General features: G+C 43.5%; 2 protein-coding genes across 6 annotated transcripts in view; one reads left to right on the top strand and one right to left on the bottom strand.

Moving 5' to 3' along the window:
- The first annotated feature begins 4066 nt into the window (after window positions 1–4066).
- Window positions 4067–24510, top strand: part of FYB2 (FYN binding protein 2) — a 39433-nt gene continuing 18989 nt past the window's right edge. For 2 of the 5 annotated variants that reach the window (XR_014527732.1, XM_083510291.1), the window contains exons 1-8: window positions 4075–4231; window positions 10819–11605; window positions 13361–13492; window positions 13980–14013; window positions 16414–16508; window positions 17437–17468; window positions 18216–18244; window positions 24110–24194. Coding sequence is in view for 4 of the 5 variants with exons in the window: in XM_083510291.1 (XP_083366417.1) it covers window positions 4190–4231; window positions 10819–11605; window positions 13361–13492; window positions 13980–14013; window positions 16414–16508; window positions 17437–17468; window positions 18216–18244; window positions 24110–24194 (1236 nt within the window). In the remaining variant the exon portion in view is untranslated. Of the gene's footprint in view, window positions 4232–10818; window positions 11606–13360; window positions 13493–13979; window positions 14014–16413; window positions 16509–17436; window positions 17469–18215; window positions 18245–24109; window positions 24195–24510 lie in introns of all 5 variants that reach the window. The other 3 variants (XM_083510293.1, XM_083510292.1, XM_083510290.1) reach the window with 3 other exon arrangements.
- Window positions 9380–24510, bottom strand: part of PRKAA2 (protein kinase AMP-activated catalytic subunit alpha 2) — a 66419-nt gene continuing 51288 nt past the window's right edge. The window contains exon 10 of the mRNA XM_083510342.1: window positions 9380–9396. The gene's annotated coding sequence lies outside the window, so the exon portion shown is untranslated. The remainder of the gene's footprint in view (window positions 9397–24510) is intronic.

Genomic DNA, 24510 nt, shown 5'->3' with positions numbered 1-24510 from the left:
CTGTAACACTTGTCTCAAAATAAAAGCAAATACTGCAAGAGCAAATCCCTTTCTCCAGTTAGGATTAAAGTGTCCCTCATCTCATTCCCCACATCAAATTATATATTTTGCGCTTTTGTCACTCTCATGAGATCGCTGTGTTTCAGGAATGACATTGATTGTTGTTTTCAAAGGAGCATACAGTCTTGCTGAATCTTGTAGTAAAGCTCTCTTCCATTATGAGTCAGGCCTCAACAAGCTGATAAGTCAGTTTAGGAGTCCTTCCATAAAGCAAGAGAACAGAGCCATAGTTCAGCAGCAAAGCATCTCAGAAGGTCCCAAGTATCATCTCCAGGTAGGGCTGGAAATGTCCCCTGTTTGAAATGCTGGAGAGCAGCTGACAGTCAGGGTGAGCCAATAGTGTGGCTCAGTATGAGGCAACTTCCTATGCTACTCCCTTCCTTGAAGTATGGGTCCTACTTTCTTTCCTTGACATTTCACATTCATTCCCTTGACATTTCAAGGTTGGATTGCTTTGAACGTGTGTTGAGGACCAGGCCATTTCAGTGGGGTGGGGGTGGGGAATGTTTTAGAGGGTGGGGGTGATTAAAAAAAACCCAATCCTCCTGGCAGACTAGGAATATCCCCCCCCCCCCAGTTTAGAATATTCCATCATTCTTCAGCAGAGTTTCTTTTCTTTCAGCAAAGTAAGCAGCTCACATATATGTCAAGCAAAGCTTAAGTAATAATAAAACATTGTAACACAATAACATACTGTCTGAGAGAAACTAAAACAACATGAGGCAGGAATGGCAGTTGGCTTCTCTAACTGAACTTAACTGAATACCCAAAGGGAGGGGCCAATTCCATAGCACAACATAAAAGCCCCGCCCACCAGATGCCAGACATTCTGCTATTCAAATTAGGCCCCAGTGTTTTTCTAACAGAGAATCGGTTTGCTTTTCAGAAAGAAGCAGAGCTGCAATCAGGTGATGAACCAGCTCCAGAATTAAAGTAACAAATGACTTTCCACAGCTGGATTTCACTCTTCAAAGGGTTGGGCATCAGCACTATGAAATAAACTGCACAGCTCAGGTGATGATGGAACAGAAACATACTGTTGCACACCACCCTAATCTCCAAGCAGTGCAAGATTCCAGGGGTTCCAGGCACTTACCCAGAATTCAGTTTCCTGGGAACAAGGGACAGTGGAGACTGTGATGTCTTTATGATATATGGTTTATTTACACATATATACAACCTAAGTCTGTGATGGAAGGACTCGCAGCATTAACACCCCAAGAGGGTCTTGCTTCTCCAATAGCCACAGCCTTGGATTCAAGCAGAAAGCAATCATGGTTCTCATGCCCTGACCTCTTCCAATGGCCTACTTGCAGTTCAGCTCACACAAACAACTCAGCTCTGGTTATTGTCACTACCAGCCAGGTGAGGGAGGGGGCCCACCCATGGCCCTCCAGCACAAAGCAACTTCCTTTCTTTAGACTAATGACCCATCCACTAGGGCTCTTTAACTAGAAGCTGGCCTGGCTACTTCAACAATGGGATCCTCCATTAGATTTTAACCTTTGCTGGATCCAGAAATTAGAAGGGGTTTAGACAGCCTAATGCCTCCCCCCACAAAAAAACCCCTTCACACTCTATGGTTTCACTTCCCTTTTGCCAGTACAAGTGTGATTGTGAAAACTCATTCTCAGATTTACTGAATTCACAGCGCTGTGCTTATAAACAATTATCCACTAGAGAGATATAAAGTAATTGCTATGTCCTGTCCTGGGGGAAAAAAGTGATAGGTCAGATTCCAAGAAGCAGCTCACTAAAGAGCAGAAATGAGCAGCTTAATAGATTTTTTTAAAATAAGGCACCTTTCAGTGTACAAAGTGCTTTACAGTTCTATAGTTATTTACCCTTCCAATAACAACAACCCAGAAATGACTGCTTGGAACCCAACTCTGAGTCTCCCATTGTCCTGGCTCCCACTTTCAGACACAGGGAAGGAACGTACTGATCTCCGTTACCTGGCAATAAAAGCACAGCTCTTTTGCTCTGGGGAAGTGTCTCTTCCCATATCTTAACTTTGCATTTAGGCTTCAGGAAACCTGGTTGTACGGCGAGATTTATAGCAGAGAAAGCACTGCTTGTATGATGAAAGATGATAGCTGTCCTTCCTCAGGCTTACTGCTGGTAAAGAGGAAGAGAATGGCATTTAAAAAGACAGCCACACATCAAGGGTCAGCGTAAGGATGGGATGTTGACTTGGGGCTGAGTTATACGTTGCTGCCGCGTCAAGGCTGCTTTAAATTGCTCCATGTGGTAATTGTCAGCACGTGGTCTGCCATACACAAAACAAGGAAGGGCATTTTCACCCCAGGCATTCTGATTCCCCACCACCACCACCACCACAATAAAAGAACCTGGGACAATGTAGAAAAAACTGCCCATTCTCCTTGCATACAGATTGGCTTAAAACTCCCTGAACTTGGAAGCTATAATGCAGGGATGGGAAACTTGTGGCCTTCCAGGTGTTGTTGGATTACAACTGCCATCATACCTGGCCACAGACTATGCTGGATGGGGCTGATGGGAGATTGATTATTTAATTTTCATAAAGCTTATTATATTTAAAATATCTCTAAGCGGTGTACAGAAAACCGAAGCAACAACTGACAACTTACATAAATTTGCAGTTACATTTAAAAATGCTGCATGAATACAAAGTTACTAATCTATATAAATTCATTTTCCTTCTGACACACCCTCCCTCCTGGCCTCTGTATTCTCACCCAGGGCCCAAACAAACTCTCAGCTCACCCACAAAAGTCTCACAATGAGAAGAGTTCATGGAAATAGCAGCCATCACCCTAGATTCTCACTGTGGACTTGCTTTTTGTGGGCGGGCCCAAGGCAGATGGCTCTTCCTCAGTCTGCCCTCACCTGTGTCCCATTCAGCTGCACTCTCCACACCCAGTTCCAAGTACAGCAAATATGCAGAGTTTCCCAGGGGGTCCAAAGGGAGAGATAAGGGGCCCCCCTCCATTCTTAGTCCATCCTTCTTCATCTGCAGAGCTACAGGTTGGTTCCGCATTCCTGCTGCAATGCATAAACTAGCCTAGCCAACATTCATTCTTATCCTTTAATATACCTGTTGAATTATGTTAAGGATAGGTTTGTACCCTATTTCCCTGCTCAAATTGCTTGCTTCTTTCACACCTTTCCCTTTTTATCATTACTTCTTTTTCATCTAACTGATTTCCTCTCTTCTCTCCTTACTTTGTATCCCCAGTGGCTATAATTAGGGTTTTTTATTTAATTTATTTTGTATCTCTTTAATGTCTTACAATGACTTCTCTGGCCTTTCCCCCTCAAAGTACGAAGACCTCTCTTCCTGAACATTTCTGTCTCCCAGCCATCTTTTCTCAACATGGGGAGGGTCACTGGTGCTGGCATCGGTCCAACAAAAAAAAAATCTATGGCTACATCAAGGCGGGGACATGTAAGTGAGGAGACACTTGATAGACTTTGGAACTGAGGCCCACATGAAAGTAGCCCATGCCCCCTCCCCCATTTCAGAGAAGCTGCACCTGAATTTTGTGTGAGTGTTTAGTTTGATTTCTTGCATCTCCACAGAGAGAAATATATCCCAAACGACACCCAAATTATTGGCATAATTTATTTAGTCACAGAATCTGGGCTATGTGAGTGCAACACTAGTTTACTAGCAGCTGTGTGTATAGTGTGATCTCTGTTCCGAAATGCACTGCCTGCTCTGTACAGCCTTTCCCTCAAAATTCAAGGCCGTGCAGCCGCAACCCACGATGACAGTAGCATACCTTTGCTACACTAACAGTTCTCCAAAGACGGACACTTCCTCCATGGGCATGCCTGGTTCTTGTGCAACAAAAGGGGAGATCTGTTTGCAGGTGAAGCAAGTCTGCCTTCTCTCTCTCTCTCTCTCTCTCTCTCTCTCTCTCTCTCACACACACACACACACACACACACACACACAGTGGGTTGGGTTAGGGAGGAGCCAAGTCCTTCAGCCCAGGTGTGATCCTTCTGCATTTGCTCCACCTTAAGCCCACTGGCTCTTGCTGCAGGATTACTCTGAGCTGCCAGGAAGGAAGTTCCTTAAACTCCTCTGCTCTGGGAGCAGACTACTCACAAGCTCAAAAATGGGCTGCAACACTGAGCCATGTCAGAAGGAGGTATGAAAGCAAGAGAAAACATGGAAATGGTAACTACAAATGCTGCTCTGCTGCTTTTTTATGTGTCTTTCTGGGGCATTGCCTCTGTTTGCTGTTCAAACAGTTTTTCTTTAGCTTATATTGTAACATGGTGTGTAGCTCTATGTGGATCACTGCAAAGACCAGGGAGCCGGTTCAACGCTGGGGGAGGTTACCTGATAGGGAGGCATAAATGCTTTTGGGATTTAGCTCCCTATTATTACTTTTGCTGGAAACTCGTTGTGCTGGTCTTGTGGAGCTAAATTCCACCCCACTCTGTCCAGAGAAAAGAGATACCACGGTTGTGCTATAATGATATGGGAATGTTCAGGGTTAAAAACCAAGGCAGGGGGACATCTGTGGTCCTTAGTTGCCATCAGCCCCAGCCAGCATAGCCTGTGGGTCAGGTTTGATGGGAGTTGTAGTCCGGGAACCACTGGAGGTTCCCAATCAGTGCCTTAACCTGGCCACAAACGCACCTCTTTACTTTCTAGTGTTAGGGTTGAAACCTTATCCTTCTCAGGGAAACATGGGGTGCACAAAGTGCAGGATGTTTTATTGATGAAAGGTCATGGTCCTCTCATGCCTGAGACTACCTGAAGTGCTTATAAAAGGGTGGCCGAGCACAGCATGGGGTTGCCCCTTTCGGTAGTGTTTGTGTGTGTGTGTGTGTGTGTGTGTGTGTGTGTGTGTGTAAAAGATAGAGACTGACTGACACATAGAGAGAAACTATACCTGTTGAACTCTTTCTTCTGCACAGCTCTGCACTGCAGGAGCTCAGTCTCCCTCCTTTCGGTTTTAGTTCTGTTTCTTGTTTTTCCAATCTCCATGTTTCTGCAGCAGTTTGCAATTTGTTTATTTATTTTAAAATCCTCATGGAAATTCTTCCGCATTTTAGTACACATTTTTCCTAGTAAGTGCACTTTGTGCGCAGTTTTGACTAATGCACACATATTTGCAAGCAATTTCTCCTAATATGCATTTTAGTGTGCTAAAATGTGATTGGTAATGTAATTCATTTTTATGCACCCTTTCCCCTTATCATATGCATTTTTGTAAGCATTGGTTGGTTGGAGAAGAAGAAGAAGAAGAAGAGTTTGGATTTGATATCCCGCCTTTCACTCCCCTTCAGGAGTCTCAAAGCGGCTAACATTCTCCTTTCCCTTCCTCCCCCACAACAAACACTCTGTGAGGTGAGTGGGGCTGAGAGACTTCAAAGAAGTGTGACTGGCCCAAGGTCATCCAGCAGCTGCAGGTGGAGGAGCGGAGACGCGAACCCGGTTACCCAGATTACGTGACTACCGCTCTTAACCACTACAACACACTGCGTTGTAACCTTCAGAAGAGCGTGAATTTCAAAGGGTGGCTGGGTTTCAGCTTCAGAAACTATGAGTTTGATAAATCTGGCTTTAAATGTGTCTAAATTGAACTTTCCCCCCCATCCTTATTTCTGGATGCCTCCTTTTAAACCCTTTTGGGGGGAGGGGGAGCAGAACATAACTTTTAATGATTCTTTGTAACCATTGAACCATTTGTAAACACCATAGTCCTTTTCTTATTTAATGAGTTTGGGCTGCAATCCTTAATATACTCACTGAGAAGTACACTGAACACAGTGGGATTTACTGCTGGATAAATATGCCTAGGTTTGTACTGCTAAACTAACAGCCCTGATACACTCTTCTCTTCTCCCTCCCAAAGTCGTTCTAGTGTCTTTGATTTGGCTATGAAACTACCTGGCGAACCTCTTTCCATTTTGGCCTTTTAGTCTTTTGAGAAACTGTGGGTGGATTTGCAGGAAAACTTGCCTGAGTTTATACTTTCTGGATGTCATCAAACTTGATTGATGGTACCTGGAGCATGTGGCAAAATTCCAGCAATTGTGGCTGCTGGGGGTCAGAGTACTGTCTTGAGTAAACAAATGATATCTGCAGAATGTTCCTGTTGAGATTTACAAAGCCAATCAGTTCCATAAATAGGAAGCATAAGAGATTCCTGTAAATGGCGCTTTGTGGAACTGGCTGATTACAGTCTTGTGCAAAGTATTTTTAAAAAAACAAAAACTGGGGAAGCTGATTTGTATCTTCCAAATAGTATCTGGTATGCTCATCCCACCATGAAGCTCACTGAGCAAACTTGAGCAAATCTCACCTACCTCACAGGGTTGCATATTGAGCATAATATAGACCTGGGCAGGCAGGGGTGGGGGTGGGGGTGGGGGTGAGGTGCATGCTGCCTAGGCCTCTTTGGAAGGATGTGTGAAGAGTTGTTGCAAATGGAATCCCTGATCTGCATCCTTGATTGTGCAGAGTCAAAATTAATGCTCTCCACCCCAAGTTTCAAAGAGTTTTTCTGCAGTCTTAAACCAGTTACAAAACTAACATTGCAAAATACAAAGTAACACATTGCTCTTAAACTAGCAATACAGTCCAGTCTTCCTAAAGACCTTAACTTTCCTTTCTCTGCTCCCAGAGAGAAATCCTATACAAGTAACTTGCTTGCTCCAGGTCACTGAGCTAAGATGAGCTCCTGCTGCTGCAGGCTCTATTGTCTGTTGAGAAGCTGAGTTCTCAGGTGCCCCAGGGATTAGTCATCACTTAGCTGGAACAGAAATCTCTAGTGTCTCCTTCCGCATTTCCTAGATGCTGCCTAATGCAAACCTCTATTTTATTTCCGTGCATACGACCATCACATTTTATGCTCATTAAAGTTACATTGTTAACAGGAAAAATGAGATTAAAATGTAATAAATAATCTGGGAACTCATTCCAGAACATACAAACCCAGCAATGAGTCCTTCATGCCTTTTAGAGCTGAAGTGGCAAGTTTATTGCTGTACAGACTTTTCCCCTCTTACATGTAAACCGGGGACAGTGATCTGCCTGAGTGGCATAGCCTAGGTCGCATGGGAGCCAACTTCTAGGGGCCATGGTCCCTTTGGTGCCCCCCCCCATTGATGGGCATTGGCATTCAAATAGTATGCATGTGCCACATATTTTGATAGGTTATGCCGGGTGGGGCTTCCCTCCCCCAATTTTATTCAAGTTGGCATCCCTGCTGAGTGGTGAGCTGCAAACTTGACTTAAGCACTTGGCTTTCTAAATGTTGGTAGCCCTGTTAATAAGAGGGACGCGGGTGGCGCTGTGGGTTAAACCACAAAGCCTAGGACTTGCCGATCAGAAGGTCGGCAGTTCGAATCCCCGCGACGGGGTGAGCTCCCGTTGCTCGGTCCCTGCTCCTGCCACCCTAGCAGTTCGAAAGCACGTCAAAGTGCAAGTAGATAAATAGGTACCGCTCCAGCGGGAAGGTAAACGGCATTTCCGTGCGCTGCTCTGGTTCTCCAGAAGTGGCTTAGTCATGCTGGCCACATGACCCGGAAGCTGTACGCCGGCTCCCTTGGCCAGTAAAGCGAGATGAGCGCTGCAACCCCAGAGTCGTCCGCCACTGGACCTAATGGTCAGGGGTCCCTTTACCTTTAGCCCTGTTAATAGCTTCTACTTCCTGCTCTCTTCCCTTTCTTTCTGGGTGAGTTGTGGTTACAGCTGGTCAAGTGATCTAGGAGCACACCACAGCACACCATTCAACCTCACAGCCACCCCCAATTATTGAATTCATCATTCCATTTCTTTGCAAGCCAGCTTTAATGCTAAACAAGATGCCCCCTGACTTCTCAAGGCCTATTGTGTTCTCCCTCCCTCCCTCATCTGTAATATGAAAACACAGGGGAAGAAATGAGTTAATGTTGGTTAGTGGATTTTAGTAGTGCCCAAATAGTAGATTGGCAGCTAATTTCACCCTTTTCATCATCAGCAGGCTCTGTGTTAAAAACCAAACCACACTTTGAGAGTCAGGTTATGTACACACCATACCTTTAAAGCACATCCTGCTCTGCTCTGGGACCTGTACTTCACAGAGCTACAATTTGCAGCAACTACAGTTTGCAGCCTTCTTTGGGGGGTGAGTATGTGTGTTAGGTTCAGCAGCTGCATGGGGTTCAGCAAACTGAGCCTCAGCGTTGGCACAATCCCTAGTTTACTCTCTGTGCTACTCTCCACCCAGGCAGAAATAACTGGTAAATGATAAGTTGGAACAAATGAACTGAGAATGTCAAGGGCTTGGGTAGAACAGGACATTTTCAATGTTAAAATAATTAAATGGAACAGAGCAAAAACATCTGTCCTTGTTGTAAGTAAAAATAGTGAACTGAGGGAGACTGGAAACTTGAGCTTAAACTGCTACCGGTGGTAATATGTCCACATTATGGAAATGCTTCCATGGAAACAGTCAAGCACTTAATGCTTCTGGCATTCAGGGGCGAAGTACCCCAGCGAGCTCCTGGATGCACTGCCTGGGAAAGCAATAGCACCTGTGTTGCCCTTTCAGAAACAGGAAGAGCTCTCCAGGATTCAACTCTGTAGTTTTCAGCTGTGCTTTTAATGCATAATAAAATCACAAAGCAATTGTTACTTTAAAAAAAGAAGACGCTTATCTCTAGTTAGGGGGTGGCAACCTGGCAAAGGTTTCATTTTTCGTGGTGGCTTCTCTCTGCAGCTCTGATGAGGAATTCGGTAATAAAAGAAGCACCTGGTCTGCAGTAAAGCACCGTAAACAGTGCTGTGCATTTGAGCAGATCTTAAAGTCCGCCTGCAGATATTGCACCCATGCTGAAGAAACAATGGCATTTATTTTGCCTTGGCTTCCATTGGTTGTAGTCATAACTCAGTGTGACGTTTTGGATGAAGATCAGAGGGGTTTTGGTCTGTCTTTTCCTTTACGGAAATGTTAATTGCATATACATTCCAGACTGGGCTTGGGCATAGTACTGAGTTGTATCATACAGCTGGCTGCTCCAGTACAATCGGAGCAATTGAAACATCTCCTAGGTGCTTTGCATCATGCTGTGTAATGTGAAAATAATAGCGTTGACTAAAAGGGGTTATTCAGGAGAAACTGTTTTGTATTTAATAAGTTGGATGCAATTACGCAAAATTCAATAAAATCTCAGGACAAGGCTCTGCTGTGTTGCCTTCTCATTAAAGGCATCTGTGTCTCTTTTTCAGCATAATGGCGCTTCTGTCCAAGGTTGTCTTGTTTCACCTAATTTTCTGATCCAACAAGCTGTTGCAGGCGAGCACAGTTCTGTGCACAAGGCTGATCTGCATGGCTGCTGTTCCTCCTGCCGAGCAAGCACATTCAGATTTTTATAAGGCAGCTCACAATATACAGGTAGCTCCAAAAAGAGAGCGAGTAAGAAATGGCCACATTTCATGAACTGTGGAATTTGACATCCAGTGCCTAGTTTCTGAGGCTCCCAAGGTGTGCTGTGACATTTTAGATATGGGTGGGGTCACTATAGAGTAAACACTGTAGATGACAACGATCCTGTATTGTCAGATTTGTATATGGAAGAGAAGGCTATTGTAATCTCACCCATATCCTACAACTGTAAGTTTCCTTCAAGCAAATGGTGTCCTGATGCGATCTAATTGCAGAGTCTGGGGTATTGGGTGGGCTTGGGGGTTAGTTGGAGCAGGGGAGGGAAGGATTTGTTCTCAGTCAGTTATCTGAATACACCTTCACATCTGCCGAGTAGAAATGTGGTGGTCTTTCTCCCCCTTCCCTGAGCTGCTTTGGTCCAGGCCCAGGTGCAGTGGAACCATTGGGGTGGGCGTGCACACAAAGAAGGCACAAGAAACCAGTATTGGCATCAAATAAGGGGACAGCTTTTATTGATTACAGATTGTTAATGGATAGCAGGGGTTGGCCATTGTCAGAGGTCACCACTATTCCGAGAAATCACCCTTGGTCACTGGCTGGGGATGCTAAGCCCCTGAGATGGGCATCTGGACATGAAGCACCCCCCAAATTCTAGAAATTATGCTTTGGTCCAATCTCATCCCACGGACACAGCTTCCTTGTGAAGTTGTCAGTACCCCAGCAGTGCCCATCACTCACAATGTCCTGTGCTCCTCTTTGGGGGGGGGAGCGTCTGGGTCCATTTAAATTGCCCACACTGTCCCTTCATGATGGAACCAGATGCTTGGCAACAAATTGGACAGATATGCCTAAATCTATTTTGTGTCATTTTCAATAGCAGTCAGTCCTATGTCAGTTTGTCTCATTTTTTGCAGCCTTAAGAAAGGGGCAGGCATGGAAAAATCTGCATGTAAACTGTATGCATTTTGTACACACATATCCTATAAAATACATACATTTTCAACATAGGGATTATATATTTTATGTGCACAACTTCAGCACAAAATCCACCGTGCATAATCTGGCAGTCATATTCCAATCCACAAGCACTTTTGGGAACATTAAATAAGGCCAGCCCACTGTGAAAAGAGGATGAACCCAATTCCTCTCTGTATCTAGTTGTGCACTGTCATCAGGTAAGCTACAAGAGGTCCACTGACATCAGAGGGGCCCCATCAGAATATACTTTTCACATGAACCTCCTCTTTCCTGAATCCAGACTTGATTGCATAACCATCTCACCCAGTACTACACCAGTCTGGGTTCTTTTTCAATTTGGTTTAGAACTGCTTTGTTAAAAATATGATTGATAGTTTGTCTCTTGTATGCTTGGCTATTTTAGGAAAGAGCTGGAGACTTCCGAGCACTTCGAGCAAAATTTCAGAATGATTCCAATTTTTCCAGTGCATTGCTCCAGCCTGTAAAGAGCCTTCCTGCAGAAACCCTCCCTCGGCAAAATACCGATGGCAGTCCCGCATCCCATCCTAAACCCAAACCATTGTGCCGACGACAAATTCCAGATCCTGAGCAAAAGACAGCGCCCTTCAGTTATTTATCGCAGAAGTCTGAAATAGTACAAATCAAGCCTGTTGTGCTACCAAGGGCCCGGCTTCACGAATTGCCTGAAGTCAGGAAGAATGAAGACAGAAAAAGCAAAGACATTATGGAGACAGTTTGTGCAAGAGTTGTACTGGTGGAAGATTCACCAAAGCAACGTCCAGCATCTTATCATTGCCTTCAAGAAACTGCACCGGCAAGCAATTCTTTCCGCAATACTCTGAACATCTGGGAAAGCGCTTTGTTGCAGAGTGACAAAAAGGGGTCCGAGACCCCTCCTCAGCGTTCAAACAGAACAACGTCTCTTCCCCAGCCCAAAACTGCGAACGTTGCTGTCACTCCAGAGGTTCCAGCAAAAGCAGCTGAAAATGAGCAAGCAGTAGTGCTTTCTGCACCAAGCACCCCTTCTCGTCTACAGGTCGAACCTGTTCCATTTCCCACAGTCTCGCCACCTGTTCCACCAAGAAATGCAAGCTCAGAAACACTGGCCCACGGTGCCATTAAAGTTGCTGATTCCCCCCAAGACGCTAATGACTTAGACAGGCCAAGCAAGACCTCGCAATGCTCAAACGGTAAGCCATGTTACCTGTCTATATTTTGTAGCCCTAAGTCAGTAGTGGGCAACAATACTTTTGTGTTAAAGAACTTGCCTATGATGTTTCTAGCTAAAAGCCACTCAGTTCAGGATAATGTGAGTAGGTTTTATATGCTTCCTAGACTTTCAGAACAGAACATGAAATGTACATGGGTAGTTCCTACATTGTTTTGAGCAAAAAATACCCTCGCTGCTTAATTTTTCAGAAGGTGTGGCATGAAGAAGGGTACTTGTCCAGCTGTGTTGTTTAAAAAAAACTCTGGAGAAATGTTTAAAATGTATTTTTGATCAATCTTCACAGCTGGAGAGGGTATGCAGTAAAATAAACTGAGATGCTGCTAGGTTATTTTAATCAGTAGCCCCTCTTATAATTGCACAATAAGGGCAATGATAAGTGACCTCTTTCTTCCTCCTAATAATCAACTTGTACTTGCAGGCACTGTGTTAAACAATTGGCAATCTGAATGCATTCTTTATTTCTGCAATTTGACCAGTTTCCTGAAGTGAATGTACCTAGCTGCTAATCAATGTCCATTCTTTATAAATATTAACACTTGTCTGCTGTCATGGTAACTTTGGAGTAGACGTTTTGGGCCAGACCAGTACTTGGGAGTCCAACATTGAGGCTGAAACTAATCTTTGCATTGCCTTTTTGCTAATTGAAGAAGAAGAAAAAACCTCCAGCCAGGAAGCTTCTGGTTTGACATGCTGTCTTTACAAAATCCAGGACCAATGCCAACTACGAAAAACATCTTTTTTCTTTCTTTACTGGAACAAGCTGCCTTACAGGAACTTAGCATTCAGCAGCTGTTTTGCCAACTTACAATGAATTGCAGGTGACTAATCAGATAAGGTGTGTGTGTGTGTGTGTGTGTGTGTGTGTGTGTGTGTGTTCCAGGATGCTGGCTAACCTTTCTGTGCACTTTGCCAGCTTTGTACCATGCCAAAGGGCTCTTCCTATTAGTCATGAGTGCAGTTTAAATTGTTGCTATGTGACAGAACAGTATATTTGCCAATATGCACAGGTTTCCTTTTCTGATGGCTTTGACATGTAGAGCAAAGTGGTCCACAGAGACCCCCAGGAAGCCTATTACTTACACAGCCCTACTCTATTGGACTCCTATAGGTCAGTGAATGACAAACTCTGTAATTACTCTTGCCTACTGGGTTACAACTCTGCCAAGCATGCTCTGACAGGTGGGAAGGAAGTTCAGGCTTGTGGTTAGAATCCCTGTAGCTGGGTAAATTTTTCCTTTCTTTCTCAAAAGAGCAATTAATTTTGTGAATGCCGTGTCTTGCATCCAGGTTGTCGGTTCCCCCACTTGAGAAAAATAATAATAATAATCCAATATCTGCTGTGTGTGCACCTAAGCAATCAAGAACCCATTTCGACAGCCAAAGTGTCAATGTATGTCAATTCCATCATTTGGAAAGGGGCAACTGTATCTGCCAAAACTTGAAGAAAGGAACACCGTGTTTTTTGTTTGGTCTGTTTCACTCGGTGCTTTTTTCTGGGGGGTATGCAGGGGTACACATACCACAAAACATTTTATGAACCTAAGTTTGACCTCATTGAGGGGCAGTATTTCAATATGAATAGGGGAAAAAGAGTACCTCTAAACACTTTTTTTAGAAGAAGAAAAAAGCACTAGTTTCACCCATTGCAAAATTCCAGCATGGAAGTTCATTCTCCCTACCAAAGCATTAATATGGTTTCTTCCCTCTGTTACAGAAAGATGGCATGAGGTTGAAAAAAGCCCAAAGCCCAAACCACTTCCTTCCATTATTTCACTTGGTCCTCCTCCAAAGAAACCACCAAGGCCTCCAAACGTCGACCTTGGTCCCTTCCAGAAGAACATTCCAGGTAAGGCATTCTCTGTTTGGATTTTAGGCATTGTTAAAGCAATGGCTGGTGGATGCTGACAAGAAATTGAGGTAATTTCCAGTCAAGAACAGGAAGGAGCACTTATCTCAAATGCATGTCTTGGTGACCGAGAGGGAGTGTGTACATGGTTGGGTGGGCTACTTTGAACAAGAAGAGGCATGATTTTTGTGTACATGCATCCCATCACTTGGTGGCTCTTGGTGGGAGTCAACCTAACCTACCCCTAGGTATGCCCTTGGGGACAAATGGAAGTGTAGACAAGCTCGAAGTCTGGAATCAATCCTGTCCATTTACTGCCTGGGTTGTCTTCTCCACTGCAACAGGCTTGTTTGAATTCAACTTCTTCTGGGACTCTTGCTAGGATCAAGGAATGGAACCACCAGGACACTACATCACTAAATCTCACTCTGGCATACTGTGTGGTTGCAGTTATTGTTTCCTTTACATTACAAAAATTTGTTTTCAGATGCTGTGGATGACGCCTACATGACTCCTGAAACGTAAGTGCACCTCTCTTTATGTTGCCTGAAAATCTAGACTCTTAAGCTCTCTAGATGTTGTTAGACTCCAACTTCCAGCAGCTCCAGTCTGTGTGATCAGTGATCTGGGTGGTGGGAGTTGTAGTCCAACCACATGTGAAAGGCCACAGTTTCCCCATCCCTGCTTCAAGAAAGAATCACTAACTCTCTGGAAACCAGGAATGCAAGTTGTTTCATATTCAAAACCAAATAGCTAACACAGGAATCTGTCAAAAGAAGCTTCATTTCATGTACTTTCTTCACTTTTCCTATTACAAGACTACAGACCCAGTTCTGCCTCATTCTCTTTTACATCTAGCTGTCTTTTGCTGGTACTCCTTTGAACCTGTGGTGAACATAAATGTATGTCTCTCTGCACTTGCTTTTCCTCCCTCTTTAAAGAGATCTGCTCCCACACAGTGTTTTCCCTATCTCTTCCTTCTCTCTGGCTTGACATTTCTGAAGTTAGAAGCTTTGAGGCCTGTTCCTGTAAACACACACAAGCTAGTTTAATCCGCAGGTGCTGAGCACTAACTTTTATTGTTATCGCTGGCTGTCAGCAGGCGAGAGTTTTGATTGCATTTGCTAATGTTTAGGCAGCAAGCGTGGGCTTAAGCTGCATAAGTTGTTGTCTGGTGGCCTTTGTTTAGACAGCCTTTCGAGAACGGCTTGTGTTTTTGGACCTTTCTCTCTGTGTGTATGTGTGTCTTGGATATCTGGTGCTGTGGGGAGCAGATAAAATGTGCCAAAAGTAAATCTATACTGCTTATATCAGTTCGGCAAGATGTGTAAGCTGGTGAATAAACTGGGGCATTGACTGCAGTGACATCTTGCAGCTTTGCTGAGGTTGGAGAGATATGCTTCAACTTAGCCGGACTAAGCTAGGACAAAAGACAAGTACCCAAGACCTAATGGTTGCATTCACACACCAACATTGCTTCTCTGTACAGTGGTACTTCTGGATACACACACCTCCGGTTGCGTATCCTTCAAGATGCGAATGCGGCAAACCCAGAAGTATTTTCCCGGGTTTCGCAGCAAGTGCATGCGCATAAGCAGTCCCTCCGGTTGCGGAAACCTCGGGATCCGACCGGAGCTCCAGAACGGATCCTGTCTGCAACCGGAGGTATCACTGTATAGGATCCTGGGAACTGTAGCCTATGCCTCACAAAGCTACAATTCCCAGCACCCTTAACAAAATGCTGTTCCTAGGGTTCTTTGGAGAATGGTGTGGACTTTAAATGTAAGATGTATATGCAAAGGTGCTGGGGTGAGTGGACGTTAGTCCCAGGCAAGTTGCCATTTAGCAACTGGTTCACTTTCCATAGAAGCCTGGTTTTATTAGTTGGGTTAATGTATACATCAGAAACACTGTCCTGGACAACAAAAGTATATTTTTAAAAAAGACAAATGTTGGATGTAAGATTGCAAGCATCCCTGGCACCTGGCTGAATATTTGGCAGCTTCTTGTCTTTGGCCCAGCTGACCATCTGCAAACCTAACACTGTAATACTTACACACAACAAGATCATGTTGGCAATGCTGCTTCATTGATAAACAAGCTGAGCTGCCTGCTTTGGGACCTGTGCGCGACACATTTGGCTCTGCCGAGTCCATCTTTTGAGATGATTTATGGATAAATCAGTCAACAAATGTGCTCCTGGCTTGATGAGATAGAGGCGGGGATTTTTACCCCTTGGGTAGCTGGCAGATTCATTCATTTGCTTGCTTCAGTTTAATAGCATGCTCTTTAAAAATATGCCACTAAATGTGGTTTATTGTTGTTTGTTAGCATTTCTTAACAGTATGTTGGGAAAATAGCTCTTAGCAGGAGACAGGAGGCTGACTTGCCCCATTGGCACTGAACCACAGGAGATGCTCCCTAGACATTGATGTCATCCTGCTTGCACCTTTCATGAAGCAACCCCAGAAACTTCTCTAAGGCTGCCCTTTGGGCCAGTTTTCTCTCCAATGCCTTCTGCTGCACTTACCCCTTTCTATGTCCCAACAGTGCTCCAAATGTCTGGCAAACAAAGTTTAGTCTTCATATGCAGGGCTGTATAGGCAGCCAGTAAGTAAGGTCCAGGGCCCAGTCTCTTAATAGATACGTGTTTTAGAAGTTTTTGCTGTGTTGTGCATGCAGTTCTTAATATTTCAGAACTTACAGGGCAGTCATCCACTGTTGTTACATATTCTCTCTCTCCCTCCCTCCCTCCCTCCCCCCCCCTCTCGCTAAGCTTGTATGGTTCTGGTCAGTATCTGGATAGGAACTTTAAAGTCTGTCACTCTTTGAGGAAGGCACCTCTTCAGAGAGATTTTAATCCTTTCATCTCCCCCAAGAGAGTCTCCAAAATAATGATGCTTTCCCCTCATTTCTCTTAGTCCTGAAACAGAGGAACTAGGCACTTATGAAGAAACAATGTCCTACCTGAAGCTGCCAGAGAGTTCCACCAATGCTGCTCAAGAAATTACACATCGTAAGTCTATTAACAGTTGGTATGCTTATGCCATGCATGCTGTGTGGGCAGGCTTGGTACTGATGGCTGGCCAGGTCAGGCACCAGCTGGACCTTCCTGCACTGATATTCCCCATCTTCCTCTTCAAGTTCCCAGATACTTTTAAGGAGTGGGAGGGAGTGCCACTTTTGAATAGGAGCCAAGTTGGGTTCTGAACGGTGGTGGCCATATGCCATTTAAAGTTACTCAAAAGTCATTGCTTCTGTTTGTTGTTGTTGTTGTTTGTTATTATTTTATTAATACCCTGCCCATATGGACGGCTTCCACCTTACATAAAAACATAATAAAACATCAAACAATAACAACTTTTCAATAGCTGCCTTCAGATGTCTTCTGAAAGTTGTGTAGCATCCAGTTTGGTTAGTGTTGCAGTGAACCACCTTTGAAAAGTTAGCTATCCTCACACAACAAAAAACTCCTGGCTCTCTGCTTTGTCTGGAAGTCTTTGGTCTCTTGCTTTTGCGTAACTGGTGTCACAGTTCTTTATCCCTTGCTTGTTAACCTTTAACCCGTCTTTTTAGCTTTCTTCCCCTCCCCCCCTTTTAACCTTTTATCTTTGTACCTGTATGGAAAATCTCAAACACTTCACTTGCATAATTATCAGGGTTTGAATGCACGTGACAATAAACTATATCTCTAATTATACAAATAATGCATGGAGTCTTGCATGTGTAGCTGTCATTTAACAATAAATAAAGCTAGGACGCCTTTTGGTATACTAGGCTGCAGTTATATTGTGGGATGGTTCCATAGCTTATAGCAGCCCAGGTGAGAAATGTTGGGTAACCTACCATTGCAGCTTAAACTCCATATTATGATTAGTGGCTTTAATAATATTAAATGAAATGAAGATGGAACATACTAATTTTTACAAAAATATTTACTCTAGCTTCCAAGGCTGGGAAAAATGAGAATATTCAGGTATGTATTCTCAAACTATGGTAAGTGTGATGTACAAAATCAGAGCACATGAAGGGAGGGGAAGTAGGGAGTGTGTGAGCACAGGGCTCATATACATAGCTCCAAATCATGGTGTTGCATCTGATGTAAAAATGCAAATGTCCTATAATACTGAACACTATTTATAACACTGACCAACTGATGTGCCATCACTCCTTTTCACCCCCATTTCAACAGGTGAACATATTACCAAGTCTACTAAAATGGGCATAGTCACAACGTGGGAGGTTTAGTACAGAGCTGAAGCTGCCTGTGACATTTTTTAAATCTTTTGCGAAGAGACCTGGTGACATGCTTCATCTATGTAAATGAAGAACACTGCCTGGGATCCAAAGGCCCACACACTGTCTTGCACATGGGGGCTTTTCAGCCATGCATTTCTCACCAGCTGACTGCCTCCCTCTGTGCAGACCCTTCAGAGTGGCAGACCCTCTGGAATGCCCATCAGTTTGTTGTCAGGGACTTAGCCCAGAAGGGAAAATTGGCAGGCATGCACACCTCTGTACGCACATGGAAACACACTGTAATTTCGTGTCGTCTTTGGATTCTGGCCATGTTTCATATTAAGTACGTGAAAGAACAGACGTAGATCAAGATATTTCTTGAGTAAACATGTTGCTTCAAGACAAACAACGCTGCATTGTTGCCTGATTGACCTGACTTTTCAGGCTATGAAAGCTGAAGTTCTCTTCTTTGTGTTTTGCACAGAAACAAAGTTTTCTCCTTGCCACACCTAGGTAAGTGTATTTTCTGGAGTTTCATGTTATATTTTTGCCCTTGCTTTCTTAAAGTAAGATACCCGGAGCAACTGGATTTTAATTATTGATTTATTTGACTTAAAACTGAAGCTGAAGGAATAAGGAAGGTCTATCTCTAATGTGTGTGAATTTAGAACCTAGGCCTACATACCACCAAACATTCTGTAGTGTATCCAGGAAGGTAAAGGAGCTACACTGTGACCTTGGTGTAACACTATATTTCATCTTTTATTTCCTGACAGGAGCCATTGTACCTTTATTGTTTGACCAGCCATCTAAACATTTTCCTGATCTCTGTGCCAAGTAGTGCTAGTCATAGAATTGTGGAGTTGGAAGGGACCCTGGGGGTCATTTAGTTCAGCCCCCTGGAATGCAGGAATTTCAACTAAAGCACCCCTGACAGATGGCCATCCAACCTCTGCTTAAAAACTTCCAAAGAATGAGAGTCCACCACCTTCAAGGGTGGGGGGGCGTTCCACTGTCAAACAGCTCTTACTGTCAGAAAGTTCTTCCTGTTGTTTAATCAGAATCTTGTATTTTGTACCTTGAATCCATTGGTTCAAGTCCTATCCTCCGGAGCGGGAGAAAACAAGCTTGCTCCATCTTCCACGTGACAGCCCTTTAGATATTTGAAGATGGCTATCATATCTCCTCTTGGTCGTCTCTTTACCAGGCTAAACATACCCAACTCCCTCAACCGTTCCTCATAAGGTTGCCCTCCTCTGCACGTGTTCCAGCTTGTCAATAGCCTTCTTATATTGTAGCACCCAGAACTAAACATAGTACTCCAGGTGTGGTCTGACCAAGGCAGAATAGAGTAGGACTAGTACTCCCCTTGATCTGGACACTATGCTTCTGTTCATGCAGCCCAGAGCAACGTTAGGGGTTTTTTTTGCTGTTGCATCACACTGTTGACTCATGTTAAGCTAAGACCCTCTCTAGATCCTTTTTCCATGTACTACTAGCAATCCAGCTGTCCCTCATTTTACATTTGTACAGCTGGTTCTTGATGCCTAAGTGCACTACCTTACATCCGTATATATTGAAATTCATTTTATTAGTTTGGTCCAGTTCTCCGATCTGTTAAGGTCATCTTGAATGCCGATTCTGTCTTCAGTGGCATTTGTTACCCCTCCCAGTTTGGTGTCATCTGAAAATTTGATGAGCATCCCCTGAATTCCTTCATCCAATTTGTTTATTAAGATGTTGAACAACAATGGGCCCAGGACAGAACCTTGCAGCACCCCGTCTGTCACTTTTTTCCAGCTTCTCTGCAAGAGTATCCTGGGGAACTTTGTCAAAAGCCTTACTGAAATCAAGATACGCTATGTCCACAGCATTCCCCTGATCCACCAAGCTTGTAACTCCATTAAAAAAAAGAGATTTGTCTGGTATGACTTGTTTTTGAGAAACACGTGCTGGGTCATAGTAATCATAATTTTTTGTAAGTATTTTTATTGATTTTACAATATCATTCCAATAACAGCCTCATTATAACAATGCCAATTTTATCCAATTAATACAATTATTAAAACCAATTATTTATATACTGAATTATACAATTAAGTTAAAGTGGCCTCCTCATGTGATAGATTTGATGGGTTCCTTTTTTATTATTTTCTGTGTTCCAAAATCTTAATAATTTCCATTACATCCCCTTCAAGATAATAATCCCTTATACAACAGCTACAATCTTATGGTTTCACTTCATGTTGATTTATTAAGTAATTTATAAAGTTTCAAGTGAGTTACTCAGTCTGTAATCATTGTTCTTTCCTGTGTGTGGTATTCCCCACCCCCACCCCGTGATGTTGTCCCAACCATATATGGTGCTGTGTCCTTCATTCTTCCAACTGTTGATATTTCCCATCATGACTCGGGGGAAGCAGTTATCTCAGTTTTCCAAAAGCCTCTGTGTCACTTCATCCCATGATTCAAGAGCTTGTTAGAGATCCCTCTGTTCCAACAAATAAACTGTCCTCGCCATTTTTTTCAACCTAGGAAGAGTGGTCTGATTCCAAACTCCAATGATTAATATGGAAACCTCTGATCTTGCAGCTGGCAGACTCCTTTCCTTCTTTCAGCTGAACATTTATAGCCAGTTATCCTTCCAGTTAGAATACATTCAAAATTGTCTGTCTCCTTCACTTTCCTTTGAAAATAATGGAGAGTAGGGGTGTTTTCTTTCTATATTCCAACATAGTCCTTTCAAAGAGTGAAACTTCCCTCCCTTTCTCTCTCTCTCCATTCCACTCATACACGCAGTTCAAGTTTGATGCTAAATTCCATGATATTAATTCAGTTCCTTTCAATCTCACATTTTGTATTATATTTTAATGTTGCATTCCAAAGAGGGTTGCCAAATCAGAAATGAAGAAGAAAAACTTTGAAGAAAGAACCATGGAGTCCCCTCCCCCCACTGTCTCTGGCACTGAATGAAACCTTATCTCAATTCCAGCCTTTAAATCCTTGCAGCCAAAATGTTCTGCAGTTTGTCATCTCATTGCTCCTAGCACGCGCCTGTACTTTACTCCAATTAAAGCCCAATTAGCAGGATATCCTCTGTTTCCAGGAACGGATTGGGGGGGGGGAGTCACGGCAGTCAGAGTGCTCCATGCACCCAGTGCCTTTGCCTGCCCTCGCATTCCATAGGGAGTGCCAGACTGCAGGGCAATCCACCTAGAGAGGAATTCAAAGAATGAGTTCCCCCCATCATTCTTTGTTTATCTCTGTCTGTAGCTCCCTGAGATGTCAAGGAAGACCTCCATTCCTGGCACAGGCAGAAACAGGAAGCCTGGGTCATAGCATTCAAATTATCCTTTTCTAAGTGCTCACAGACCAACTGTTCTAGGACCTTTACTGGAATCAGTGTCAAGCTCTCCGGTCAGTAGTTACCTGGGTCTTCTTTTTCCTCCTTTTTGAAGAAGGGGACAATATTTGCCTGCCTCCAGTCTTTAAGGATCTCACCTGTTCTCCAAGAATTCTCAAAGATTATAGACAGAGGCTTGAGATTACACCCACAGGCTCCTTTAGTACCCTTGGATACCCTTTAGTACCCATCAGGCCCTGGAGATTTGAATTTAAAGGAGCTAGGTGTTCCCTAACCACCTCCTTTCATATCTTGGGCTGCAGCTCCCTCCTTGCATCATTTATTCAGTTACCTCTAGGTTGGGCACTGCGTGTTCTTTCTCTTGTTTCAAATCTAGCCAAAGAAACCATTATTATTATTTTTAACTTCTTTTACAAGCCATTCTGAGCTTTGGTCTGCCAACCATCTCCCGGCAACTGTTGGCTACTTATGTATACTCTTCCTTCATGGTTTTCCCTTTCTTCCATTTCTTATACATTCCTTTCTTACATCTCAGCTCATCTGGATGCTCCTTATGCAGCCACATGTTGCTTTAGGTGTCTCTCATTTTTCTTTCTTGTTGGAATTTTGAAGGCCCTTGTGCCTTCAGTATTTCACCTTTAAGAATTTCCCATCCATTTTGGACTCCTTCTCTTTGAGCATGGGACCATGGGACTTCGATCCGTAGTTACTTAAGCTTTTTGAAATCAGCCTTCTTAAAGTCCATAGTGCATGTCCAATTACATTCAACTTTCTCTTATCTGTGTATAATGAAACCCAAGAGATCATTATAATTTCCTCCCAAGGTTCCCTGTAGTTTCACCATCAATCAGTTCCTCCCTGTTGGTGAGGACCAGATCCAAGAGAGGTGGTCCCCTTGTTGCTTTTTCTACCTTCTGTGAAATGATATTGTCAGTGAGGCTATTAAGGAATTTGTTGGACATTATATTCTTGGCAAAGTTTGAGTTTCAATAGACAGCAGGGTAGCTGATCAATAGATCAATAGAAATCAATAGATATCAGGGCCCTATGACTACTACATCTTTCCTTTTGGAATGTTTGGTAATCTGCTCTAGACATACTTGCATGGCACAAAAATAACAGTGGTGCCAAATCACTGTAAAAATGATCCTCCCAAATTTAAGCACATTTGGTGGTATTCAGGCAAGTTTTAATTAGAGTAGCAACATTGACATTGATTAACATGGCTAAGTTAGATCCATTAATTTCAGTTCACCTACTCTGAGTAAAACTTGGTTGACTATCGCTCATTAATTTCCATCACTTTTGAACAAGTGAACTTGACTGTCAGCAATAGACATAAGTGAGATCAACAAAGGCAGAACTGGCTTGACTGCGTCCACTGATGGTGATGGGCTTGCTGGTTCCTTTTTGGGTGTGTGGCAGATGTTGCTGGGGACATTTAGAAGCATACTGTATTGCTGAGCCCCTGATAAAATCTGTTGCCATGAGGGAGTGTTGCCATGAGGGAGGCAGATCAAAGGAGTAATCTACAGGTATCTTCTGAGTTTGTTGGAAAACTCTGAATAGATTTCACCCTCATTCTGTCAAAGAACTAGTTCACCTAATGCAAATCTGGAGTATTATAAATTAAAATAGGTTCTGTGAGTCAAAATACACTGGTTAACAGCATGAGGGAGCAAACCTCCTGTAGGCAAAAGTTTCTGTTTTTGCCCTCTATGAGATGCTGCAATTTCAGTGCTAGAGCATATAGCCTAGAACAGGGGTTGGCAAGGTTGACCTTGCCAGGGCTGGTTCACTCCAGCGGAGATCCCTCTGTGGGCCGGACCATGTGTGAGCACGCATCACCGCGATTTCTGGCGTCTGCGCAGACACGATTTCCGGAGTCTGAGCATGCACAGACACGATTTCCGTCCCCATGCCATGCTGCGCTGGTTTAGTGCAGTGCGTGGGGACTCACTAAGCGGGTAGCTTGGTTCGGGGGCAGCTCGTGGGCAGGTTAAATGACCCCCATGGGGTTGCCTACCCCAGCCTAGAACATGGCTATGCTACATAATGATGGGCATACAACCTTATTGAACTGTCAATTAGTTTTGTCTCCTAATAATGGACAAAGCAGAATGAAACTACTGTGGAACACGTTACAGAGTTAGTCCACTTGATTACTCATCAGACTTTGCATTTTCATATATTTTTGTGATTCAACTCATTACCACCTGTTTTTATCAATCCTAATTTTTACAGCTGAAACACTAGAAAAATGGCATTCTATAGCAACTTAACCTGGGTGTTTCAGTGGCCAATGCCTTTGTGAGGAAAAGACAGTGGTGGCTTTGACAGGTCACTGAAGGAGGTGTGTACATGTGAGCAAGGGCCAACAGGAAAAGGAGTAGCTGCCACAAGAAGGCCCAGTGGGGTATTAGCCGAATAGCAGGTGATAAGACAGCACCGCAGTTCAAACAAACTATAGTGGTACCTCGGGTTACAGACGCTTCAGGTTGCAGACGCTTCAGGTTACATACACTTCAGGTTACATACTCCGCTAATCCAGATATAGTACCTCAGGTTAAGAACTTTGCTTCAGGATGAGAACAGAAATTGTGTTCCAGCGGCGCAGCCGCAGCAGGAGAGCCCCATTAGCTAAAGTGGTGCTTCAGGTTAAGAACAGTTTCAGGTTAAGAACGGTCCTCCAGAACGAATTAAGTACTTAACCTGAGGTACCACTGTATATGGATTGTTTTGAAAGTTGCAAGATAAATGTAAACTCCAATACACAGCTGCTCTAGGGAATATGTATGACTCTTGATCATTCCCACCATTTTGCAGTCCAGACAAAATTCCCAAACAGGAATGTATATCTATTGTAGTGAATAGGATTGAAGATATATGTATAGTCTTATTCTAAAGCTACCTTAGATGTCCACTGAAATATATTTTGGCTCTATATTAATGTAGACCTCCATATTATATTTATAATATTGTGGCATGAGTTACAATATATGTTGAAATTTCAGCTCTAAAACAGAGGATACAGAAGAGAGAGGACCACCCTGGAATCATGAAACGACAAAACGCCAACAAGCTAAAGAATCAGCCAAGGTATATTTAAATAGAAGCACATAAGGGAATACCCTGTGGTGGTGCTACTCTTTTAGGCCTTAAAGTACATGTGCATAGCAAACATCAAGTATGACTCTTAAAAATTAGTCAGTGGAAATGCTGGTGATCTTTCATTAGCTCAGGAATAACCATAGTGGACCCCAACCTTTTCCATATTCCCTTTATGTTGGTCTGTAGAGCAACCACCACCACCAGATGATTTCTCAAACCTTCTCACAGCCTTGATTTCCAAGCTGGAAGAAAGGTGGGATGCAAACATGCACAGATAATGACTGTCACGTCATTGTTTGATATA

Source organism: Podarcis liolepis (assembly GCF_965112155.1).
Source record: "Podarcis liolepis genome assembly, chromosome: 6".
NCBI classification, from domain to species: Eukaryota; Metazoa; Chordata; class Lepidosauria; order Squamata; family Lacertidae; genus Podarcis; species Podarcis liolepis.
Note: the sequence above shows the minus strand (reverse complement) of the source record. Positions and strands in the feature narration are given on the sequence as shown.